The 25,120-nt window shown below is 45.3% G+C and overlaps 2 protein-coding genes across 5 annotated transcripts in view; one reads left to right on the forward strand and one right to left on the reverse strand.

Annotated features, from left to right (window-relative positions):
* The window catches only part of DMTF1 (cyclin D binding myb like transcription factor 1), a 52,018-nt gene extending 50,503 nt beyond the window's left edge, over positions 1-1,515 (forward strand). For all 3 annotated transcript variants that reach the window (XM_058524709.1, XM_058524717.1, XM_058524712.1), the window contains one exon: positions 159-1,515. In XM_058524709.1, the coding sequence (XP_058380692.1) occupies positions 159-268 (110 nt within the window). In that variant the 3' untranslated portion in view covers positions 269-1,515. The remainder of the gene's footprint in view (positions 1-158) is intronic.
* On the reverse strand, positions 1,332-22,456 carry TMEM243 (transmembrane protein 243). 2 transcript variants are annotated; one of them, XM_058524724.1, is made up of 5 exons: positions 22,261-22,456; positions 21,307-21,604; positions 4,914-4,964; positions 3,246-3,350; positions 1,332-1,949 (listed from the first exon to the last, which is right to left on the reverse strand). In XM_058524724.1, exons 2-5 carry the CDS (start codon positions 21,382-21,384, stop codon positions 1,827-1,829), a joined length of 357 nt encoding a protein of 118 aa, XP_058380707.1. In that variant the 5' UTR covers positions 21,385-21,604; positions 22,261-22,456; the 3' UTR covers positions 1,332-1,826. The 2 variants fall into 2 exon arrangements, with proteins under 2 accessions (XP_058380707.1, XP_058380713.1); XM_058524730.1 differs by lacking the exon at positions 22,261-22,456 and having other exon boundaries at positions 21,307-21,718.
* Positions 22,457-25,120: the final 2,664 nt, after the last annotated feature.

Raw genomic sequence — 25,120 nt, forward strand, 5'->3', positions numbered from 1 at the left:
TCAGATTTTTAATTCAGTTCTTCTAGTCTTTCCTGATCCAATAATAAAGATATTAGTCTTGTTAAATTTGCACTTCGGGAGAATACCTATTCTAAATTCTTGACATGGATTAGAGAATATATACATTTAAGACTAACTTGAAATTTAACTCGTTACAGATCCCATACTCCAACACCATCAAGAAGAATCAACTATCATTGGATCATCTTTGGGCAGTCCTGTTTCAGAAGACTCAAAGGATGTTGAGGATATCGTAAACTGTCATTAGGTAATTCTTAGAAGCAGGTTGTTCAAGCAAAGAAGCCACACTGTTAATGACAACATCTCTAGAGAACTAAGAGCAACTCCCAAGAGGCTTGATTTACCATTCCTCTGGCTCTTAAATAGCTACAGTGCTTGAGCCACATACAGCGTTGCTGCTATGACTTTTTACCTCCTTGAAATATATCAGCTGAGGTCTAGTCTGATGACAGTGTGTCCCTGAGTAGAGTATGGGGGTCTTAACTGCAGAGATCCCTGTGATTAGTGTTATTTGTCAGCAGGGAATTGCATTCACTTCAGCTACTGAGAAAAGTTTAAAATCACCAAAGCTTAACTACTCTGTTTTAAAAGCAGTAATATTCATGTCTAAAGATCAGATACAGCTCCCTATCCAGTCTCAAGTAGGCCTGTTTATATCTCAGAGAAGTCACATCAACATGGTCTAGAGCTTACCAGTGACCTTCTTCAAAAACATTAAGTATCATTAGTTTGCGACTTGAGCAGCCTACAAGTACAGAGACCTAGGAGGTGACTGTGTGGCAGCGGTTTTTGGTTTACCCATTGCTGGCAGTGGGAGCGGATCCAGGCTGGGTAAAGAGGAAAGCATTAAAAGAGTTAAGAAAATTCACTACAGGTTTTTTATTACTTCTAAAGGGAATATGGATGAGAGTAGTAACAAAACTCACCAGAAGCTCAATAGAGTTTTCACTGTCTCAGAACCCACTGTCATCAGTTTACAAAGTTAGCACTTTGAAGTAAAATTAAACTAAATGGGAAAGGAAGTCAAGTTCCCTATCCTATACCATGACCGTTTCTTACACGTTGTGCTTATATAAATTACTCGGAAAATAGTTAAGGAGGGTATCAGAGTTTGCCGTTCACTTAGTGCATTAGCTAGTGGGGGTGCATTATAACTTGTCCCTCTAAGGCAATTTTAAAAAACAAAATTTGCTTCTGTAACGAAAAGAAACAAATCCAGAGTCATTCCTATAATATAGAAAGTTAAGCCAAAACTAGCTTATAGGGCTTTAATGAATATGATCCCTAAAGAAAAGTCACAAAAAAGAAAACCTTGTATAAATTATTTTATTTATTATTGTAATTAGATCTTCACAATCAAAGTTGTCTTTTCACCATCTGTGTTTTGTTAACGTGAAATTAAATTGTAGTTGTAAGCAAAAGTTGGTTGCCTAGGGAACAATAATTGTATATTCAGTTTAACAGAAATAAAAGAATATTTGTCTTAAAATACAAGATTGTTTGTTACATAGCCTTTCGCCATGCAATTACATTATAAAAAATTTTAATTTCAAAAGTGGAAATTACTTGTGCTGTTTGAGCTTTAAGGGTTCGAATGTTTAAGTGCAACATCAGCTCCTTAAAGAAAAAAGCAAAGTGATCTACGATATGTCTCCCCTGCAAGAGGGAATTTAGATTTACAATTAACATGAAAATCCTGGATCAGACGCCTGCAGGCGATTCTTCAGCATACCTTAGCCAGCTCTTCTTCGCAGTCCTAAGATATAGCTCTGAAGAGACCTGCTAAGTATTTCTCCTTGGCAGCCTCACTTTCCCACGTCATGGAAGTACAGGTTCGCACATATACATAACATGATGATAGAAAATAAAATATAGTAAATTAGATTTCTAAATTTCGGTTCTAAGTCTCCTTGTCGATACCAGTAGATCTAAAAGAAGAAGAATTAAATAAAAGTTTAAGTAATAGCCACTGGGCTGAGTATTAAAAAAATACAACTAATTCTTTTTCCACTGTGACTAATTTCATCTGTATATACTTTTTCCCCTAAATGAGAGTCTTTATATTAATATAATCTACATTCCTAAGACTAACAGAGCCAGAATTTAATTCTTACTCTTTATAATTTAAGTAGTACCAACTAAGTTTCTACATCCAAGATCATATTTATTCCTGCTTTCTCAGTTAACTGTGTTAGATGTTCAAACCAATAGAGTCCACCAATCATTTGGCAAGCCATCCAAGAATATATACCTTCCAGATATATTTTAAATATATTTGAGTAAAAGGTGCAACTCTTTTAGGTACTGGAAGGGAGGACAACTTTTAAATTCATATTCTCTGGTTTAAACTAGATCACTGTTAGTCACTTCTAGCTTTAGGTTGGGAGTGGGAGGAGAGCATCTCTGGTAGCTTTATTTCAAAGGCTCCCCAAGTGGGATGGGCCAGTTCTTCCCTCAGGTCAGAAGCTTGGAGGTGTCCCCTGGATTAGTTTTAACTCCAATAAGTACATTACTATTATGATTTAAGCCGTATGTGAGTCAAAACAATTGTATTTAAGGCTTTACTGTTTGGACGCTGCCTCTCAAGGGAAATGAAACAACAGCCAACTATTGAATGACTGAACACTTGGCAAATACCTAACTGAAGATCTACCACCGTCTTTGTTTCTTTACCTAAAAAAAAAGCCTTCTTTGTAGTAAAATGGAACATTCTTGTGACAAGGATACAACTGCAGCTTTAGGTTTCGCAGGAGATTTTGGTGTTAATTACTTTCATTTGGGGAGATAAGCACAGAGATTAATTTTGTAATTATTAGCTATAAATCCAGAGTTCTGTATCTCTTCCCTTAAGAGCAGTAATGGCATTTCCCAAAGCCTGCTGGGCCCTGTGTGTAGTCCTTGAAGGAAGATGAATAAAATAAATTACATCAAATCTTTGGTTACCTAAGTCTTTTAAAGAACTGTTCTTATTCTTCCATTTTTTTAGCTCTCAAGAGAACAGAATTTCCCTTTAGGGGTACAACTTGGGGATTTAGGAGAAAAGATGGAAACTCAGATTTAAAAAAAAACCTGCAATTAATGTTGAGAATTCTAACATCTTTTGGGGGAGGAAAGTGTAATTAGAGATACCCTTTCATATAGACCTGGACTGGGAATCTGTCCTAGGCACTGCAACCTTCTTCAGCCCTCAAGGATACTCAATTTAAATTCTAAATGGTACTCACAAGTATGCAGGCGGTAATACTAATCAAAGAGATGCAGACAGCAAAAAATATATTCAGTGGTTTTGGAGGTAGTTGAGGGAAAACAAAAGCACTGATCAGCGTTACCTGCATGAAGAGAAATTACGTCAGGCCTTAGCAGTATTCCAAGACTTGGTTAGACTGGAGTCTAGGCAATTTAATATTATAAAATGCTTCACACTGTAAAATGAAATCTACCAGGTTTGCCTTCTGGAATGTTAATGTTAAATAAAATATTTGTAAATATGTTCGATTGTGTTATTTCTTTTAGTACTTCCTCCTTCTAACCTTTTTCTCCTTTATGAAAGGAGACAAAAACATAGAGCAGTAAAACTAGCTAACCTCAAAATAACCTCTTTAACAAAGATTAGAGGGGCCAGCCCCATGGCTTAGCGGTTAAGTGCGCGCGCTCCGCTACTGACGGCCCGGGTTCAGATCCCAGACGCACCGCTTCTCCAGCCACTCTGAGGCCGCATCCCACGTACAGCAACTAGAAGGATGTGCAACTATGACATACAACTATCTACTGGGGCTTTGGGGGAAAAACAAAGGAGGAGGATTGGCAATAGACATTAGCTCAGAGCCGGTCTTCCTCAGCAAAAAAAGAGGAGGATTAGCATGGATGTTAGCTCAGGGCTGATCTTCCTCACCAAAAAAATAAAAAAATATGGCCGGCCCCGTGGCTTAGCGGTTGAGTGCGCGTGCTCCGCTGCTGGCGGCCTGGGTTCGGATCCCGGGTGCGCACCGACGCACGGCTTCTCTGGCCATGCTGAGGCCGTGTCCCACATATAGCAACTAGAAGGATGTGCAACTATGACATACAACTCTCTACTGGGGCTTTGGGGGGGGGGGGGAATTTTTAAAAAAATATTAGAAAGCATTTAAACCTCATTCCTAGGATTAATGATTATACTGGGGAAAGTTTTAACCTTTTTGTTATTTTGAATACTCCAACAAAAAATATAACCAAAACTGTTTTTGCTTAACATGAAAAATAGTGAAAGGTTTCTAATACCCTATAGTTCTATTTCAACTGTGGATAGAGCATTATACCCATTTTTTTTTTTTTTTTTAAGAAGTCATGGAAACAAACCACTAAAATTCTCTTAAATTTCATGAAAATGTGCCACAGAAATGTCACTCTCAGACTATGGAAAGTATAGCTTTGTTTTTATTTTATTATGATAGCACTAAGCATTATACAGGATGAAAAATTACTATATGCTGACCAGATAATCTTTTTAAACCAAAGGATAATGAATGTGCTTTAGGAACAAAATAAACAAGGTATCAGCAAAAATGAGGAGTTGTGGGTTATGTACAGAAGGGAGTTGTTGGTAGCCACTCAAGTGTCATAAATTTACTGGGCAGACAACCATGGCAAACTCAGAAAACCAAGTTATTTAACGTGTGCTATTACACATATTAAACTGGGAGGCGAGGGTGGAAATCAATTTAGCTACTCCAGTCACCAACTGTAATTCTGTTTAAGTGGTAATAAAATTGAAAGTTTTAATTTAACTATGACTGGAATACTTCACGTGCTCATGTACTGGCCCCTTTTATGTATTTTTTTAAGAGTTAATTGAACCACAATATTAAAGTTTTCAGGCTAAGAGCCTGGGTGAGACACAAAAGAAAGATACTTACTAGAATCAATAAGGATGTTAAGCTGCCAACAACTAAATTGATGATTCGATCCTGAAAGAGAAACGAGTGTTTGAGCCATATCGTGGATCCATGGCACTTGCAGAAAGGTAACTGCTAGGCACTGGGGTGATTTAGAAGGAAAAAACCAAGATCCTGCCCCTCTCTGAGCTTTACACATATATACAACTGCCTGACAAGGCCAAGTGTGCTGAGCCACCGGTGGGGAAAAGGTACTTTGGGAAGACAGGGACAACTAAGTGGAGAAGGTTTCTTGAAGGGAGAGGACATTTTTTACACCGGAGTCTTGAGGGCTGGGAAGGACTGAATGGGGAAGAGAGGCATCCAAATAACCTGTGTGCTGCTGGCAACAGTATGAGCAGAAGCAAAGGGCCAGGAGCCCTGTGATGGCCAGCCCAGAGACTTGGTGAAAAGTATCTGGAACCGGAGATGTGAGTGCCATCATGAGTTGGGACCTATTTGTGATACAGTTTAGGTGGCCTCGTCTAATGTAATCTAAAAGTAGATGTGACTGCTACACGGGATCACACAATGCCAAGGCTGGAGGCAATCTCAGACCATCTAGTCGGTGGTTTTCAAACTTATTTAATAGCGAAAGTTCAATATATAAACAAAAGAAGAATCATTTGAACGAGTAGCCTGGGGTCCCAGCCATTGAACTTGCTTGTCATTCCCATGCCCACCTCAACCAACTCTACGGAAGGCTTTGAAAAACTTCTGATTTAATCAATCCTAATTTTATAGGTTGAAGTAAATTTACACCCAGTAAGTGTGGTTAAATTATTTGCCTCAAGTCATATGGCGCGTTAGAAGCAACTTTGAAACAAGATTTACTAAATCAGTAAATACTAAACCAGTATCACTGGTTAGATACAGTTTCAGTTACAGGGACTAAAAAAAGGTAATTTATATATATACTATTATAATATTATTAGTAATACATATATTACTAATATATATACTATATATATAATATTAGGTTAATAGAAGTTATTTACAGAGCTTACAGAATAAAAGAGTTTAACACCTGATTAGGAAAACTTAAGGCCAATGAGAAGATCAAGTCGTCTTATTTCTGTGAAGGCAAAGCTAAGTAAGGGATCAGTAGCCTTAAAGATTGTTTCGGTAACATCTGAGCAGAGAACAGCAGGCTATGATATGCAAGCAGCCAATAAAAGCTCAGGGATGGGAAGGGCAGAGGAACAAGTACAGAGCAACTCATTTCTAAGTTTCTGCATTTAAAGATAAGAATCCAAATAAGTTTAGAGGCGGGCAGGCAAAGCTGGGAGGGAAGAGTGAATGTGTGCCTGATCTAACTAAGGACAAACCACACTCTCCAGACCAAGGCCACTGCAATTCAGAAAGTTATATAGGACAAAGGAAACTGAACTCCAGCCACACCCTTGCTAAACTAGGAGGACTCAGAACAGATCTTATCACCAGCTCAGCTCGAGAAGCCTGCACAGCACACAGGAGTCTGAAATTATGACCATTTGTTAGGGAAGAGACCCAGGGCAAATCACTGATGACTATTAACTTAGTCCCACACTAGACAAACGTGCATGTGTTTAACATAAAATGTGTACATAAACAATCTATTAACAGGAGCCCCATTGTTTTTGACTTGTGAAAAAGGTTCAACTAAACTCTTCTGGTCTCTTGTCAGAAGTCAAGAATATCTGCTCCCATCTCATAAATGTGAGCTCCAGCGATTTGCAAGAGTTCACAAAGGTCTGCACAGCTCACAACAGCTCTTATCAATAGAAAGAAGCCTGTAAAGAGGTTCAGGTGTGAGACAGCCAAGAAGAATCACTAATGTCCAAACAGCACAGCATGGGGCCGGCCCGGTGGCGTAGCGGTTAAGTGCATGCGCTCCGCTGCTGGCAGCTCGTAGCGGTTAAGTGCATGCGCTCCGCTGCTGGCAGCTCGGGTTCGGATCCCGGGCACGCACCGACACACCGCTTGTCAGGCCATGCTGTGGCGGCGTCCCACATAAAGTGGAGGAAGATCGGCATGGATGTTAGCTCAGGGCCAGTCTTTCTCAGCAAAAAGAGGAGGATTGGCATGGATCTTAGATCAGGGCTGATCTTCCTCACAAAAAAAAAAAAAAAACAGCACAGCAAGTTCCCAACCAGGATCAAAGCAGGGGAACAATAATAATGGTGAAGGGACAGTAACTATGCCAAGAGCTTGTGCATATCTTCTCTTCTAAAAAAAACCCTAAGATGAATTGGCATTATGACTATTCTACAGGTGGCAAAATCAGGGAAATTGAGAACTTGCTCAAGGTCTCAATCCAGTAAGTGATGAAAACAGGATTCAATGCCAACAGAGCTCTTCACTGAAAGAGCAACCTAGAAATGTTCTGGTCTACACAAAGATATCAAGTGGCAGACGGCACCTCAAAAAGCCTATTAGCAAAGTACTACAGAAAAGTGTTTATCTTTCAGGAATAAAGATTTCCTCATAAATAATCTTTTCAGATTGTTGAACTTATCCATGTAAGCCTAACTAGTTTTAGTCATTCATGGACATATACTGCAACTTTTATGAATACTTCCCTGCTTGCCTTCTAGACAGTTCACTACGGACTTCCAAGTCATCTTCATGAATATCAGTTATTCTCCTGTTACAATGCAGTCTCTCTGGGACTCCCAAAGTAGGATGAACTATTTGGGATATGCAGAAGTGGTTCTCACAGGGTTTTCTTTCTCCAAGCCAAGGCCTTGGCTTCAGGGCTTCTGCTATCAAAGTAACGTGAATTCAGGCCAAACAAGCAGCACAGTTAGCTTTGGAAGACCTCCCACTTCTAGGCTCTTTCTTCTAAACGCTGTCTATGCAAAGGCCCAGCAGTATCAGCCTCACTCGGGAGCATGTGAGAAGTACAGAACCTTGCCCCAGGACCTACTGAATCAGACTCTGCATTTTAACAAGATCCTCAGGGGATCTGTGTGCACATTTCAATTTGAGAAGCACTGCTCTCAAGTTTAGAGACTAAACTAAACCATTCTGAATACTGGTAAGTTCACATCACAGGGTAAAGACCTTTCCCCGGGCCCCGAGGCTATTTTTCAGGGCTTCAGCTGCCCCCCCAGCTCCCAGTTTCCAAAGATAAAAGAATAATAGAGAATAATTAAACAACCAGTTAACTTAGCATTTCAAAGGGCAGTTTTAAAATTAATATGCTCCAAATCAGAAATGGAGTGCATAAAGAAAAGAGAATACTGCATTTAAACTTTGCTGTTTATGGAATGAACTGAAACTTAGGTTCTATTTCCACTTCTATAGCTAGTCTCTATTAATTCAATTATTTAATTTCTCAGAGAAACTAACTCTGTCTCCTCCCCGGTTCTATTATTACCCTATTTCCATCTACCAAAACTGTCCTCCCCTCCCAGAGCTTTAAACTTTGTATTGTTTTTATTTTCACTCCCCAAGGAAGCTTGACAGGATCAGAATCAGCCTTGATCCTCACCTGCAGAAAGACTAGGATAGGGAATTAGGATAGCCTTCTCAAAGACAAATAGCCACAGGCTGAGAGACTGTCTTAACTCATTATATATATATATATATATATATATATATATATATATACACACACACACACACACACGAGCACATGAACATAAAAATACACATATATATACATATGTAGTATAGTTCTGAGAGGGATTCTACATGTTACCTCATAAGTTATTTATTCATTTAAACATTATCTCAATTACATATCAATTAAACTGGAAAAAAATTATCTACTGTATTCCAGATGCAAATACAACAATGAATAAAACCATCTCTAGCCTCCAGAAGTTCACTATCCAGAGCTCACGAGGGCACTAACGAGAAAGGAAACGAGGTGCCTGGGGCAGTCAGGGAGAGAGCAGCAGAAAAAGCCAAACTTGAAAGAGGACTAGCAGATGAACAAGGAAGGAAAAGGCGGTTCATGGAGAAGGAACTTCGCAAAGACCCCAGGGAGGACAAAAGCACCGCTGTCACAGAAAAGAAACCAGGCAACTGGAGAGAGCTAATAGGTGAGCAAGCTGAGAGGAAAGGGGCTGGGATCAGCCTGAGCACAAAGGAGTCTCGTCTTCATCTTCCTTTGAAAAGGAGAAGGAGAAAAAGATAGACATACATGCAAATAGTTTGCCCCTGGGATGGTAGAATCCTGTGAAGAAATACACGTCATTTATCTCCATTTACCGATGGGTAACTAGGTTCAATGAGACTGATTTGCCCAAGGTTACACAGCTAGGTGATGGCAGAAGTCTCCTTCTGCTGCTCTTTGCAAAATGCAAGCCTGACGAGCAGTTCAAAGGTCTAAGAATCCTTAGACTAATACACATGGACCCTGAAACTAGAGTTAAGAGACCAAGGTTCTCATCTCAGTTCTGCCACTGGCTAGCTGTGTGACTTTAAAAGGATCCCTTTGGGCCGGCCCCGTGGCTCAGCGGTTAAGTGCGCGCGCTCCGCCACTGGCGGCCCGGGTTCGGATCCCGGGGGCGCACTGACGCACCACTTGTCCGGCCATGCTGACACCACGTCCCACAGACAGCAACTAGAAGGATGTGCAACTATGACATACAACTATCTACTGGGGCTTTGGTGGGGGGGGAGGAGGAGGATTGGCAATAGATGTTAGCTCAGAGCCGGTCTTCCTCAGCAAAAAGAGGAGGATTAGAACGGATATTAGCTCAGAGCTGATCTTCCTCACAAAAAAATAAATAAATAATAAAAAAAAATAAAAGGATCCCTTAACCCACCTGGGTCTGTCAAATCAAAGGATTAGGCTAAATGATATCTGGTCCCTTCCTGTTTTAACAACGTACAGTTCTGGGTCATCAGCTTCAGACTGCACTTGGGCCAGAATAAAAGGCCTACTCCCCAGCAATCAAAAAGCAGAGGAGTCCCCAGTCTTGAGCCCCCTCCGTCATTAGCCAGCATCTTAATACAAGACAGAGAACCCCAAACTCATTTCAAATGCTCAGGTGTTTAATGATGGCTCTCAGAGGAAATCGGCAGTAAATCCCAACCAACCAAAAGCTGGCACCTGTCCTCAGCAACCTGGAAACACCCTGGTTCTACACAGTTCAGAATGCTAACAAGTAAAATTGTGCTCGACCTTCCATTTTCATAGTAATTTATGTTTTGCCTACCTCCAAATGGATCTAAGGGCTTGTGCTATGACAGTAAAATCCTAACCCATTTAAGCAACAATAAAAAGAGCAAGGCAAAATTTCTAAAGGAGTTTGAGGAATGCAAAGGAGTAAAAGGAGTTACAAGAAAAAATTTGAGGGGCCAGCCCAGTAGCCTAGTGGTTAAGTTTGGCACACTCCACTTCAGCAGCCCAGGGTTCACAGGTTTGGATCCCAGGCGTGGACCTACACACACCACTCATCAGCCATGCTGTGGTAGCAACCCACACACAAAATAGAGGAAAACTGGCACAGATGTTAGCTCAGGGCAAATCTTCCTCAGCAAAAAAAAAAAAAAAAAAGGGAAAAAATTTGATTAAAGAAAACTTTTCCGATTTAAGTTCAAACGCTAGTACTAAGACTCCTGGCAGCCAAGTGGGAAGTACAACGGGGTTTAAAAGTTCCAATAAAACTAAGCATGCTGGATCATTAGAAGAGGCAAACTTTGGGTCTAAGAAGAGTTTGTTGCATGGGTCTAGGCAAATATAGGGACACAGAAAATGCAGCTATCTCATACACGGTCATTCCTTGCACTGACCCATAAGAAAAACTGAAGGCACAACGTTCCCAAAAGAGTGAGGTGTGGGGTGGGCAGTGGCATGGCTGACATGTCACACTCTCAATTTGACTACTCATCCTTCAGAGCTCAGCTCCAATATCAGCTCCACTGTAAGCCTCTTCTGGACACCATCGTTGGTGTCTCTCAGGATGTGAGATGTCCCGTCTCAGGGCTCCCAGACTTCACCTTATTGCATCAGATAAAATGCATTGCCTGTCTCCTCCATTAGGACTGGCAGCTAATTAATGGTGGGGCAGAAAGCCTACCTGTTTCCCTCCCCCAGAGCCTGGCACACTGTTGGCACTCTATGAATGAGGGTTAAATGAGAGAATCATAAACAGAAGTGGCCAACAGCATTTTCCTCAGAGCACCTCTCACCAAGAGAGGCTACTCTCATCACTCATCTGGGGCCTGGCTGGTCAGAATCTCAGCTTTCCGTCAGAGTCTCAGCCTAGGGTCAGAACAGCACGTGGACTTGCTGCTCCAGGATGGACACGCAACAGCACAACAGAGGCTATGGTCCTGCAGCCCAAGAGGTCATGTTTTGCCCAGACACGAAGGCCCAACACCCTAACAGTGTCTCCCAGGCCAGGCTCCACTGAGTCCATGGAAATATCAATAGTAAACCCTGGGCATCTCCGGGGTCCAGGTTTCCCCAGCCTGAGTATAAGCTCAGTTACTCATTTTCTGCTAGAGCAGGACCAAGCACTGGTTTCAGAGGCGTGACAGCAACTCCTGCTGAGGAATTCGTCCTTCAGCAGTGCTGCTGGGCACTACCAGGGAGAAGCAAAGCAAGACAGAGAAAGCTCCATGCAGAAAAGAAAACCCTGGATGGACACCACCACGAACGTTTCCTTCCACACTCTAGAGGGAGAAGGTGGGAGCAGAGGTTGGGGTAAGATTGAGAATTCCATTTTCAGTGTTACTTCTAACTTTCTCTCTGACTCCATACAAGTCCTTCTCAGACAACACTGCAGGTAGCCCCATACGCCCACATCCCTCCCTAAGGGCTCTCAGGTCAGTCTTCACACCCCACCCCTGCTAGTCCTCTGTCAGCCATCCCACCCCCTGAAACCTGTTCCACATGAGCAAACTGCTTCCTGGACTACGCAGAGAGTTCTCCCATGCCCTGGACTTCTCTTGCTGCCTCTGTCTCTGAACGTTCTCCCCACCAGAGCCCGTGTCACCCACGTACTCACCCCAGGTTCACTAGGTGGGAAGGAATGGGAGGGGTAGGGCATTCCCCAGGCCAGACTGAGACAGCAATGCCAATAATATCCTCTGTTGTGGTCTGAATGTTTGTGTCCCCCCAAAATTCATATGTTGAAATCCAAATGCCCAATGTGACAGTATTAGGAGGTAGGGCCTTTGGAAGGTGCTTAGGTCAGGATGGTGGAGCCCTCACGAATGGGATTAGTGCCCTTACAAAAGAGGCTCCAGAGAGCTCCCTAGCCCCCTTCCGCCATGGGAGGACACAAACAGAAGTCTGCAACCTGGAAGAGGGCCCTCACCCAACCAGGCCGGCATCCTATCTCGGACTTCCAGCCTCCAGAACTGTGAGAAAGAAATGTTTGTTGTTTATAAGTCACCCAGGCTGTGGTCTTTTGTTGTAGCAGCCCAAACGGACTAAGACATCCTCTATTTTTAAAATGTATGGCAGTCTCATGCTCACTTCCTCCCCTCCTCTTCTCAGTTACCTCAATTATCTCAGCACCCGCTTTGCCAAATCCCTCTTCCCCCATCCCTTTCCTCTACTGCCCGTGAATCTGGTCCTCACCGCCATCCACTGACTAGAGCATTCCCAATGTGTTACACCAAGCCCAACCCGAGGGCTCCCGACCAGTCTCTGACCATGGAATCGGCAGTTTAGCAACGCACGGGAGACCCCCTGGTGCATGTGCTCATCTGCTGTTGATGCTGTGAAAACCCAGTCCCGAGTCACCCCTACACCCTCAACCACTTCTCCGCTCCGGTGCTAAGCCTTGCTAGGAAGCCTTCAAACTGTCCTAACTCTACCTGCCAGTTTACTCACCTGTCTCCTCCTCTACACCGTAGGGTCTGGGAGGCCAAGGGCCATGTCTTCCTTGCTCACTCTCAGATTCTGGGCCTGCGCATGGCTGCCTGGCTGAAATCCAGCCCAGTGCTGCACTCTCCATGCTGTGCACCCTGGCACGGGCCTGCATCCACCCAGGGGCACGAGCACCTTTTTCTAATTCAGACAAAGCCAAGCCACATGGCTGTGGGAGCCGCCACCACCCAGAGTGGAGATAACCTTCTCCTGATTGTACAAAGCTGCCACCGTATCGGTGGATGGTGGCACTTGTCACCTCCCTCTGCCAACCACAGTGCCCAGCACATATCAGATGCTCAAATATTAGCAGAAAGAACAAACTAACTGAGTTTACTACAAATCTGTGTTTTCAGCTAGGCTTTCACTGTATTTCCATGGCCTTTTATTTTGGGTCGACTGTCCTTGTCTCTCTCAGAAAGTGATCGGAAGCTCCACCTCAACTCAGGTTCCCAGTCCCACTCTTGAAGCCTGCGCCTCAGCAGACATCCTTACAAAAGCAGATGCCAAGACAAAGAGGAAAACTCCTCCCCTATTTCCATTCCTTCCAGCCAGAAGAGGACGGGAAGCAAGGGAACCTGGTTCTCTGCCAATCCTGCACCTCTTCCCTGGCTCGATTAATTATCTCCATCCTCAGCTCTATGTTGAATCTCCCTCATGAAGTCCACCTCTGGCCCAAAAATCTCAATGCCTCCAACACCAGAAGAGCCTTCCATCCAACCTGCTTCCCACTTTGATGCTAAGTATTCATTCTCTACTCTTTTTACATGCTAAGTGTTAGGAAGAAAATAAAACTGGATAAATGAAGAGCGACCAGAGTGGGGATGAGAGGCTATTTTTAAAAAGGAGGTCAGGCAATAGTCTCTGAGGATGTGACATTTGAGCAGGGGCCTTTATAAGAAAAAGGAATGAGATATGCAAGGATCTGGGAGAAGGATATTGCAGACACACCAATGCAGCAAGTGCAAAGGCCCTGAGGTAGGAGTGAGCATGGGAAATGGATGAACAAAAAGGAGCCCAGGATGACTGGAGCTTAATAAGAAAAGGAGAAGGAAGAACATGGATTTAGTTAATGCCTTTCTATCTTCCTTGCAGTACATATATGCTCCATGAGAAAAGATATACAATCCAGTACACAGCACATTTCCTGGGATGTAGTATGCACATGATTAATAACTGAATAAAAGAATACACACATGCACATACCTACAGCCTCCAGAAGAAAATCCTACTCCTTAGCACAGCATTCGAGGCCTTTCCTCTGACCATTCCTCCCAAGTTCTAGAGTCCATGCTCACAGTTCCCTCACCATTTCCTGTACTTTCCTGCTCCCACCCCTTTGACAAAAGCTGGACCTCCTGCTTGGGATTCCCGGTCACCTCCTCCTGTCAAAAATCTTACTCCTGCTTCTAGGTCCAACACTCAAAAGCCCTCTGACCTGGTGCCCCCAGGGGAAGTATTCCCTTCCTCTACGCTCCCTGGCACTGTGCTCAGCCTTTTATTGAAAGGCTCAATCCCATTTTAAACTCAGGACGTACCCTCCCCAGCCCACAAGATCTTCAGGTCATTGAGGACAGAGATTATCTTCTCTTGTGAGGGAGAGAGAGGAAAGGAACCCATTCGGCATGTATTGTACATCCAAAGGGCACCACTTCCTACCACTGTTATGCTGGACTGAGTGATTCAGACCCTTGAGCCACATCCTACAATTCTGCCTCCAAAGTTTTATGTTTCTCAATCAAACTTAAAGAGTTCCACTACCATAAGTAAAAGGCCAATTCTCAAAAATGATTTTCCTTTTCTTCCTCTAAATCACAGTGGAAAACTTGTCAGGAAAGCTCTGGAAACAGCCCAGGCAGAATAAGGGGCAGCCCTCTAGGCATGAACATACTGAGAGGACATGAAATGTGAGAGAAGGTTTGGGCCAGCTGAACCAAGAAAACTCAGGCCTTGCCAGCGGGTTTAGCGTTTAGCGGGTTTAACTCCCATCCCCCAGGGCTGCACGGCTCCGCCTAAGCAGGAGCTTGCCCTCACACTGTCGCCAGAGGCAACCCTGCGGACAGCATCCACAGGGTGGAAACCGAGGGGACACCTTGCCTCACTGGCTAACTCTAGGGAACAGTGAACTCTGATCACAGGTGCTACTGTGCTGACATTTCCCACAGAAACACGGACTTTGAACGGTGCCAGGAGCAGAGGATGTGTGAGAAAGGATTTATGAGAAAGCGGGCACACCGCGCTTTACAACTCGCACACTCTGACCTCTCAAACGCACCATGTCCTCCACTGCTACGTGTGGAGCTGAACACCAATTTTTCCCTCTTTTCTAGCTAGAGAGAGTAGAGACATTTTTAAATGTTTCCCTTATTTCACCAACTCACATTTGAAGCACCTTTCAGTTGTGAATTTGTGTGTATACCCATCGTACTGCATTCTCCTTCTCACAGAGATACGCACTTGAAATATATTATTTTCATTAACGCACCACTTAGGGAAATGAGATCACAGCAAAAATAAAAAACAAACCTACTCCACATGTTTAAGGGGCAAAATGATTCCTAGAGTTGGTACCCACAGGAGGTGCCCGATTTGTATGTGCTCTGACCTTCGGAGCAGGAGGCACAGTGCAAGGACTGCGAGGTGAGGAGCCTGCGAGACCTGACTGAGACTTATTCTCCTGCCATCTGCCTGCCCGTGACCTGGGGCAAGTCACAACTTTTAAGCCTAAGTTTCCATATTTGTACAATGGTCGAATGTGAGGGGTTGCTGTAAGGATTCAGAGATAATGCACATAAAGCCCCAGAACAGAGCGACGTTTAGCAGAGGGTTGCTAAATGGCTGCTAATATGGTATTAGTACCATTTCTACCACATCTAATGGGGCATCTTACCAATGACAGACGGGGCTCCTCAGAGATGAGTAGGAGTGGGCCCCATACCCTGGCCCCAATTTCTAGGGCAGCCTCAATTTCAAATGCATTCCATCACTTCCACAGGGACACTCGGGTCTGTCAACCCACATGTCGCTAGGGCAGCTCAGAAAATATGGTCACTATACCTATACATGACCTATGGACTGACCCTAAGGAAAAAGAATGACTCAATTCAGTAGACCCAGACCTGCAAAAACCATGCCTACAGAGGGGCTTCTTTCCAAGAAACTAGGCCTCAGTTTCAGTTTTTTATACAATATCATATTATCCATTTACCACCGGCCTCCTTGCTGAAGCGCAGCAAAGAGGGGAGAGAGTGATGACTTTAACTGCACGAGAGCCTGAAGCGCCGCTTTCTGCTTTGGTGTCCAAGCATTCCGAGTTTCTGAACACCGGCCCCGCCTTCCACTGTCAGTTCAAGATGGCCCTGCAGGTTACTTTTTGGTAATGCTAAATTCTCACTCCACTTAAAACTTAATATACACAAAATCAAGAACTAGGCAAGGCATTGTGCCTAGTGCTAGAAAAGCTGGAGAAATGGGGCAGGCTTATACTCCGCTCAGGAACCAAGATCTATACAAATCCATCACAGCACAAGGAGTAAGCACCAGGGGGCATCTCTGACCGCCACGCTCATAGGAGGGAGGTAGGCTGGGCGGAAAGGAAGGTTCTAAAGCAGAGAATTGGACTGAGCAGGATTCGGATATTTGGAGAGGGCACTAGAGAAAGAATATTTACCAAGAGCAGGGAGGCAGCTAAAGGAAAAGGGTCCCTGGAGAGGTGCCGGCCTGGACTGGGCTTCCACAGACCATGGGTGAGACCAGGGGATGTCACCCTCCCCATGTACCAGCATCCTCTGAGGAGATTTCTAAATACACAAACGCCTGAGCCCAACCCCCAGACATCCCCAGTCCTCTGGTCTGGGAAGGGGGAAAGAAAACTTATTATAGTAGGAAAGAAAAAGTCGTGGCATCCATCACCCCAAACTATTTCTACAGCTTCACCCATCTTAGAGGATGAATCACCTATTCTGTGGTCAGTGACAAGCAATAGAATCGGCTGGTCTAGCAACCGGTAGACACTATGTTCCACCGAAGTGTAGGGTTCCTCCTTTTCCTGTTTGCACCAGCTCTGGGATATGGGTTTGCTTTCTTCCCCAGAGAGAACGATCCTCTCCTTCCCCTCCTAGGTTCACCAATCCACAGGATGAAATAGATTTCCAATGATTTGGCAGTCAGCTGGCAAATCTCCTGGTTTCAGTGCACACTAGGGGAAGGAAGGGCGGAGCAGGGGATGGGGATTCCCAGAGCAACATTTCCCAGAGGGTGTTCTGTAGAAACTCTTCTCGTGCCTGCTCCTGGTTGGGGGGAGGTAACAACTGAGTAAGGCCTTGTGCCAGTGCTAAAAGGCTGCGCCACCACAACAGCACAGGAAGCACTACTTACCCAGCCTCTGCAACTAGAGTCACAATGAAAACTAGCAAATTAAAGGTTCTGAGAAGTCCCACAGTGAAGAAAAATGTTTCACGAACATGACTATGGAGCCACCATAACTAATAATTCGCTTGCTTTAGACCTGCGCTGTCCGATATGGTGGTACTAGCTACGCGTGGTTCCTGAGGACCTGAAAGGTTGGGAAGTCCAAACTGAGATGGGCTGTACGTGAAAAATACATACTGGATTTCAAAGGCTTAGTACAAAAAAATATTGTAAATAATCTCCACTTTTTATATTGATTATATATTGAAATGATGGTATTTTGATTATACATTGAAATGACAGTATTTTGGATGCATGGAATTAAATAAAATATATTATTAAAATTAATTTCATCTGTTTATACTGTGTGTGTGTGTGTGTCTGTGTGTGTGGGAGGAAGATTAGCCCTAAGCTAACATCTGTCGCCAATCTTCCTCTTTTAGCTGAGAAAGACTGGCCCTAGGCTAACACCTGTGCCCATCTTCCTCCACTTTATATGGGATGCTGCCACAGCATGGCTTGACAAGTGGTGCATCGGTGCACGCCCAGGATCTGAACCTGTGAACTCTGGGCCGCCGCAGCGGAGTGTGCACGCTTAACCGCTAAGCCACCAGGCATAAAAAATTTATACTTTTTTAACACGGCTACTAGGACATTTAAAATCATATACGTGGCTCACATTATATTTCTATTGGATAGCATTCTAGAAAATGCCAAGCTATAGCACAGATATATTGTACTATCGTGGAATTTGTGCAGCGTTTGTTTTTCGCCTGAAAGATAGGTTCTACGTCCCAGAACTTGAGAATGGATAAAAACGATGAGAAAAGCATCTGGACATTCTGACCAGGCTTCATAATACAGGCCACCTAGCAATACGTAATTCCAAAGGTATCAAGGAATAAGGGATACATTTCTTACAAAAAATGAACAACCGTGGCCAGCCCCGTGGCATAGTGGTTAAGTTCACGTGCTCCACTTCTGCAGCCGGGGGTTCCTGGGTTCGGATCCTGGGCAGGGACCTATACCACTCATCAAACCATGCTGTGCCAGCGACCCACATACAAAAAGACAGAGGAAGATCTGCACAGATGTTAGCTCAAGGCCAATCTTCCTCAGGAAAAAAAAAAAAAAAATCTTCCTTTTTTGTCTATTATCCCTTAGATGTTTACATACACTAGAAGACTGTTTCACTTTGCCTCTCACTCCATGGCTCTATCTGTAAAGTTAGAGTCCTAAACATCATGGTAAAGACTGAATAAATTTGGAGTTTGGTAACTGAAATCAGTATGTGCCAGCGGCACAGGTGAAGACAGAAGCTGGTTCAAGGAGTGCCCACGAGCGTGCTGCTCAAGGCCCGCTGGGTTATGTATTCACTGTTCTATTGTCGAGTCCAGTGTCTTTCACTCACTCCAGGACTTTGGGCACACCACGTCACCCATTTCCTGTGAAAGGGCAGCAGCACGTGGATATTCACAGTGCTTGTAGAAGTGTGTGCACCAACTGCATAATCTACTATTTTACTCTCCTAGTCAACTCACGAAAAGGAGTTGGTGAAATGTCATCAGAGGAGAACTAGTTGTGACTGAACAAGCAGCCTGCTTTGTGGTTCAGCTTCCTCAGCTGTAAAAGAGGAATAACAACGTCCATCTTACAAAGGAACTGGCTGATCGAACAAGGAAAACTGAATGCCTAGCACGCTGCCTGGTGCTGAGGAAACACAGCTTCCCTCTAGACGTTTCTCTGCTCTGTGGGCTTCAGTCGTCTTTGACTTAAAGTTAAAGATTGGACCTAAAGCTCTGGTCCTTTCTAGATTCAAAATTGAGAGGCTATATATGGTCAGTTGTTATAAGGCAAATAAGATTATTAAAAGCTCAGAAGACCTGTCAGACTATGGCAAGAAGTGGGTTTCCCCTTTCTGGATTTTCTCCTCAGAAGTGGTAGTTCATTAATATTAAGTTTCCACTGTGAAGTGGCTGAGGTGTCATTTCCTGGCATCTAAAAAGAGCAAGCTGGGAACACCTGCACACAGGGGCCAGTGACAGGTTTCCTAGGGTCCCCAGGAATGCACCCTGCTCTGGTAGTGACTGTCCTCTGTGAATGGCTCCACTGTAATGTGTCCTATCCCTTCATTATTGAGGCCCCATTCCTGTGCCTTGCCCACTTCAGGCCCTCGAATAGAATCATTTGCTGTCAATAACAACGGATGACCCCCCATCTTCAGATCTGGGATCTCAATTTATAAGAAACATGATGTTTTCTCCCATCCTCCAACCAGAGGTCTCTCTCCTTTCTCTAAATTTCTCTACATCCAATCATTCTGTCAGCCTCACAGAGGGAGCTAAAGGGAGCAAGTTTGAGAGATCCGGAATTACACATTATTCTTAATTTTTTCTCTGAGTAGCTGAATCTACTGTTACAATGCCTAAAGTTGCCTAACTAATGCCAGGACTATATTTTCTGGTCTAGTTAAGTATGCAATAAACACAGACACATTTGGAATAGTCAAGTTCTTGGATGAGTTTCAAATGGATCATAGGCAATAGGAAACTTACAGCCATTTACTATTTAGGCCCAAGCAAGTCAGAAAACATCAATATTTCTAAGCGTCTATATGAATCAACAAGTCCATTACCAAGTCACCTACCTCAGTACTCAGGGTTGAAGGAGGTCAGAAGTCTGCATCACCCAGAAGCCCAATCTGTGTGCCAGGCACGTGGGGGAGATACTAAACCTCCAGCTTCCAGGACAGCTGGCAGCCAGATGCCTTGCGTCCAACCCCTTCAAGCAGTGAGCTGCCTCCATTCTCCAGGCCCCAAATCCTCTTCTAGTCAAACCCCAATTTAGGGGCATTCATATCTGAAAGCCCAAGGCTACCAGAGACTCTGAATGGAGAAGCCACCCTCTAAAGTTTCCCCAAGCTGCCCAAATAAAGGCGACCAGTTTCTCCTCTGTACCCCAACAAGCCTTCTCTCCGCCCCTGTCACAGCACAGATGGCACACAATGACCGCAGCACATCTGTTTCCATATTTCCCCCACCTCACTGGGTTCCTTGGATGCCCAGGGCCTAACACATAATGCTAAATAACATGAGCAGAAATAGAACCGTCTACTGGACTAGAGCCATGCTTCTCAAACCAAGAGCACTGTGGGTTGGGATTGTGCAAAACCACAAGATAAATAAGGTGCATCTTCCTAGAGATCAAGCTGAAAACATTTTCTTATTAAGACACTTCGAGAAGAGAAAGCAAAATCCACATGGAATTTAAAAAATAAAGTAATTGTCTTGTAGCAGGCTGGCAGCTGCCAAATTCAAGGATCTGCCCCAGAGGGCAAGGTGTGCAAGTTCCCTGTGCTTTCTGCTAGAGGTCCCTGCCAAAGCTGAGAAACCCAAGAAGCTCTGGACTCAGTCTGTGCCCTACTTTTTGGGAGGCTGAAAGCACCTTGTCAGGGGTCAAAGATCACCAATGCCACTTTCTAGGCGGAAAAAAAAACAGGCTAATCTTGCCAAAACGACTCAGAAAGTTAATGCTGAGAATAGGAAAAGAGCTCTCTCCAATTACTGGCCCAGGAGATCACATGATTAAGCTTGTGAGAAGGCAGTATACTTTTTAAAAGCCTACAATAATGTACCACAGTTTGTTTGGGTCCAGAGACCCTTTGATCTCTTTCTGGAATGGAGCGCCATCAAAGAAACCCTCATTTCACTCCTTTGCCTCCTCTTTGCTCAGCTGCCTCAGCAGTAACCCTTAACGGCTCTAGATAAACAGAGATCAGAAGCACCTCTCTGCGGCTCCAGGGAAAGCCTTAGGCGCACATCTGAAGCCTCTTGAAGGTCAGCACTCCAGCTGGATGTGCAAACATCACAGCCACCCTCCCTCCCGAGAGCGGCTTCCGCACTCCCCTGAAGGGCCCCCAACAGCAGAGAACTTTCTGAACTTTTCCACCTTGTGCCAAAGAAGGAGACGAGTGGCAGGGCAAACATCTTGAGAAGGAAGCGGGGTTGAAGAACCAAATCTTTCTTCCTACAAGTGCCTTCATGGGTGGCAGAGAGACCCAGCCGGGACCCTGGGCAGGAGGGCAGGACGGCAGGCAGGCAGACACACAGACACACACCCAGGCCTGGGGTTCCGGTCCGCACTCACCTTGGCCGACGTCTCTCCGAACAAAGGTCTGTTGTCCAGGCCACTGGTGCCGTAGGTCCTAGTAGAAAAGTCCTCCATTTTGGGGTTTCTTTAGTCCCCCCAAGCCACTCAAAACCGAGCCAGCATCACCTGCCGAAGTCTCAGGTCCACGACTCCCAAGGTCGCCTCGTCACCGCGCACTCATAGCCGACGCCCCAGGTGGGTCCGGGAAGTCCCGGCGGCCGCGGTGGGTGGGCGCTCAGAGCCGGAGGACGCGGCCGCTCCGCCCCAGCCGGGCTCTCCTCCTCATCGTGAGCAGCTGCCGCAGGAAGTGAAAGGAAACCAACGCGGCGTGGCCGACTCGCCGCGGGACGCCCCCGCCTGGGCACTTCCCACTTCCCCAAATCTCGGCGCTCAGCCCGGCCGGGCTCGCGGCGCACGGTCCGCCCGGCGCTGCAGCTCGCGGAGCAGATCGGCTTCCCCTCGCCCCCGGGACTACACAGGATTCCCACCCCCACCTCCACCCCCATTTCTTTACACAGTGATTTCCCATGCTTTCCAAATTTGCTGCGGTGAGCATGTATAGCTTCATGGGGGGAAAAAGTTTTCATGGAAGAATTCATTACGAGCCGCTCTCCAAGCCCTCTGCACTCTCCATCTCCCCCCACCCCGAATTCCCGAGCGGCGGGAGAAATGAAGTTGCCCGAGCAGAGCCGAGCGCTCCGCGGACCCCTCCAGCAGCCTGCGGGTTCAGGTCGCAGCCGCGGCGGCGCCAAGCAACTCGGATGCCCTCTCTTGTTGCATCTACCCGCGGGCCCGCGTGCTTTCCGCAGCTCTCCTCGCTCTCTCTGCAGGAGCCGCGGCTGGAGCAGGGCCTGGGCAGAGCCACGTGAAGCGAGAACCCCGCCTCGGCCCTGCACATTGGCCACCCTCCCAGGAAACGCCGCGCGCCCGCCCCGCGCCCGCAGGCCAAACCTCCGCGTCCCCGGTCGCCCGCACGCTGGGAAGTCCTGGCCGCGCGGGGGACCGCGGGTCCCGGGTCCACACCCCCGCCGGGCTTCGGTGCCGAGGCTCCGGGGCGCGGGCGAGACGCGTGGGGAAGAAAAAAACCTTCCGGGCGGGCGGAGAGCGGGCTCGTGGGCCGGGCGCCGTGCTGCCGGTCGCCTCTTGGCTCCCCAGGCCGGACCCGCGGCCACTGTCGCAAACCGACTCCGCCCGCCCAGGCCACGTCACGGCCGAGGCCGCCAATCCCGCGTGCCAAGGCGCCGCATTGGCTGCAGAGCTTTACGTCTAGAGGTGCCAGTATATTCCCCTTGGGCCGGCCAATCTCCCCGGGTGCGTGTTTCTCAGCCCCTTCGTTATTAGTGTCTGCGCGGTCCACGTGGGCAAAGAACGTTTCTAAGGATAGCTTTGCGCTTGGCTGAAAATGTCTTAAAAACAACCAGCCTGCTTTAACCACTCCAGTTTTTGCACAACTAGAACGACACGGGGGTCATTGATAAGTTTGGTTTAAAGTTGTTTGTATGTTTGTCTAGGTTTACTCTGTGATGAGAAGCCCATGTCGTTTACAGAAACAGTCGGGAGATAATACGTGCTAGGTACTTCTTGACTTGTCCACTCATCCTGCTAGTGATGGTGCTGACTAAGCATGTTTGCAGCCACGGAGAACGTTTCACGTGTCAACCTCTTCTCCGGGTTTTAGAGCATAGAGAACTGGAGGTGGACAGGCCTCATAGGCAACATAGCGTCACTCTGCGTTTGGGGTCATTTATAAGTATTACGAAACAAACGCAGCCACGCTCGATTCCCTGGACACTATAGCGCCTAGACTGAAGAGAGCTCTGACAACGTTTGTGTGCAGGGAAAGCTGGTGTTGGAACGTTGTAGCGTTTTAACACTTCAAGTCCAAGCAGTGCTTCCAGGCCGTCCCTCAACAGTTTAGGAAAAGGGATGAACTGAGAATCACATAGCTATGGATTTGGAATTTGCAACACTGAGTAGAATCAGGTTCAGTACGTATCTGATCTACCAGTCATATATTTTATAAATGATCTTCTCTTTGTTATAACAGGAATGTTACAAAGTCCTGCACCCAGTTCTATTAGAAGCTTGACTGGCCCAACGAGTAACTGTATTCACTCACGTTCAGCCACATTCATTCAGCATATGAGAACCTGCTATGTACCAGGCAACTGCTAGATAGGGTCATACAGTTGTCAAGAGATAGGCAGGGTCATAGTGTTGAGGCTGGAGAGGAAGATAAGTGATTACAATCTAGAGAAAGGAGCAGGTACAGCGGCTAAGGGCACAAACTTTGAAGTTGGTCTTATCTGCTCCCAAACCCGGATGCCACCATCTACAAGTGATGTGATCTTGGGCAAGTTATCTAACTTCTCTTGAGATCCTTCTTATATAAATGGAACTAGAATTTCTAACTTCGACCAGTTTTTGAAAAAAAAATATTTAATAGAGAATATATGTCACCTGGCAAATAAGTATCCAAATGGTAATTGTCATAAATGGTGACCAGTGCTGTGATTTGCACACTATGGGGTGCTGGGGGGATACATGGGAGGGCACCCACTAGATTCAAGTGGCAGAGAAAGCTTTCTCAAGAAGGCTTCTAAATTAAGACCCAAAGAAGAGTATGGATTAGCCAAGGAGATGAGGAGAGTCAAGAGGGCAGGCCAGAGAGGCCATATACAGATCTTCCTTGACTTACCAGGGAGTTACGGTCCCAATAAACCCATCATAAGTCAACAATATCATAAGTCAAAAAAGCATTTAATACACCTAACCTACTGAACATCATAGCTTAGCCTAGCCCACCCTAAATATGCTCAGAACACTTACATTAGCCTACAGTTGGGCACAATCATCAAAGCCTATCTTACAATAAAGTATTGAATATCTCATGTAATTTATTGAATTCTGTACTGAAAGTGAAAAACAGAATGGTCTATGGGTACAGAATGGTTGTAAGTGTATCGGTTGTTTACCCTTGTGATCCCATGGCTGACTGGGAGCTGCGCTTGCTGCCGATGCCCAGCGTCACGAGAGCATCATACCGCATATCTCCAGCCCAGGAAAGATCAAAATTCAAAATTTGAAGTATAGTTTCTACTGAATGCATATCAGTTTCCCACCGTCGTAAAGTTGAAAAATTGTAAGTTGAATCATCATTAGTCAGGGAGCAACTGTATTTGAGAAGGAAGATTGAGTCAGAAAATGACCCTCTTGCTCTAGAGCTGCTTATTCTCGACTCATCCGTTTTCTGTGCCTCTGCTCCATTCTTTTTCCTAAAAACCAGCTTCCTCATAACGACTACTCCCTGAAACTTCAACTTACATATGGCTTTAGCTTGTTTTGGTGCTAAACTCTTGGAAAATGGATCTTATAGCTCCAATGCCCACCACTACTTGGCAGTCTCGGTCTCTGTTTTTTAGTTCAGATTCTCATGAGAAATTTCGATTGGCTAAGGCAAGATTATGAATTGATTTCTACTTGCATTAGGTCCTCCACCCCAACCAGCCAACCAGGTAGAACATATCTTCTAAGGACCACTCCCTTCAACAGAGTGGGAGAGAGGATTGTTTTAATAAAGAAGAGAGTATCATGGAAGTCAATGGTAGGGTTATCCAGTGTCTTGCTACTCAAAGTGTTGTTCCCGGACTACTAGCATTGGCATCACCTGATAACTTGTTAGAAATGCAGAGCTTCAATCCTCACCCCAGATCTACTGAATCACAATCTGCATTTTAATAATATCCCCTGCATTTTAATAAGGGGATTCATGTGCACATTGAAGTTTGAAAAGCACTTCTTTCATTCACCT

This window comes from Diceros bicornis, chromosome 3 (genome assembly GCF_020826845.1).
Source record: "Diceros bicornis minor isolate mBicDic1 chromosome 3, mDicBic1.mat.cur, whole genome shotgun sequence".
Taxonomy (NCBI): domain Eukaryota; kingdom Metazoa; phylum Chordata; class Mammalia; order Perissodactyla; family Rhinocerotidae; genus Diceros; species Diceros bicornis.

Bases quoted from the DNA above. Each gene is read 5' to 3' on its own strand.
- TMEM243 (XM_058524724.1), bottom strand. From the start codon at position 21,384: ATGGAGGACTTTTCTACTAGGACCTACGGCACCAGTGGCCTGGACAAC. The intron at 4,965-21,306 runs GTGAGTGCGGAC...TTTCTCTTTCAG, and splicing joins TCGGAGAGACGTCGGCCAAG to GATCGAATCATCAATTTAGT. The intron at 3,351-4,913 runs GTAAGTATCTTT...CTCTTCATGCAG, and splicing joins TAACATCCTTATTGATTCTA to GTAACGCTGATCAGTGCTTT.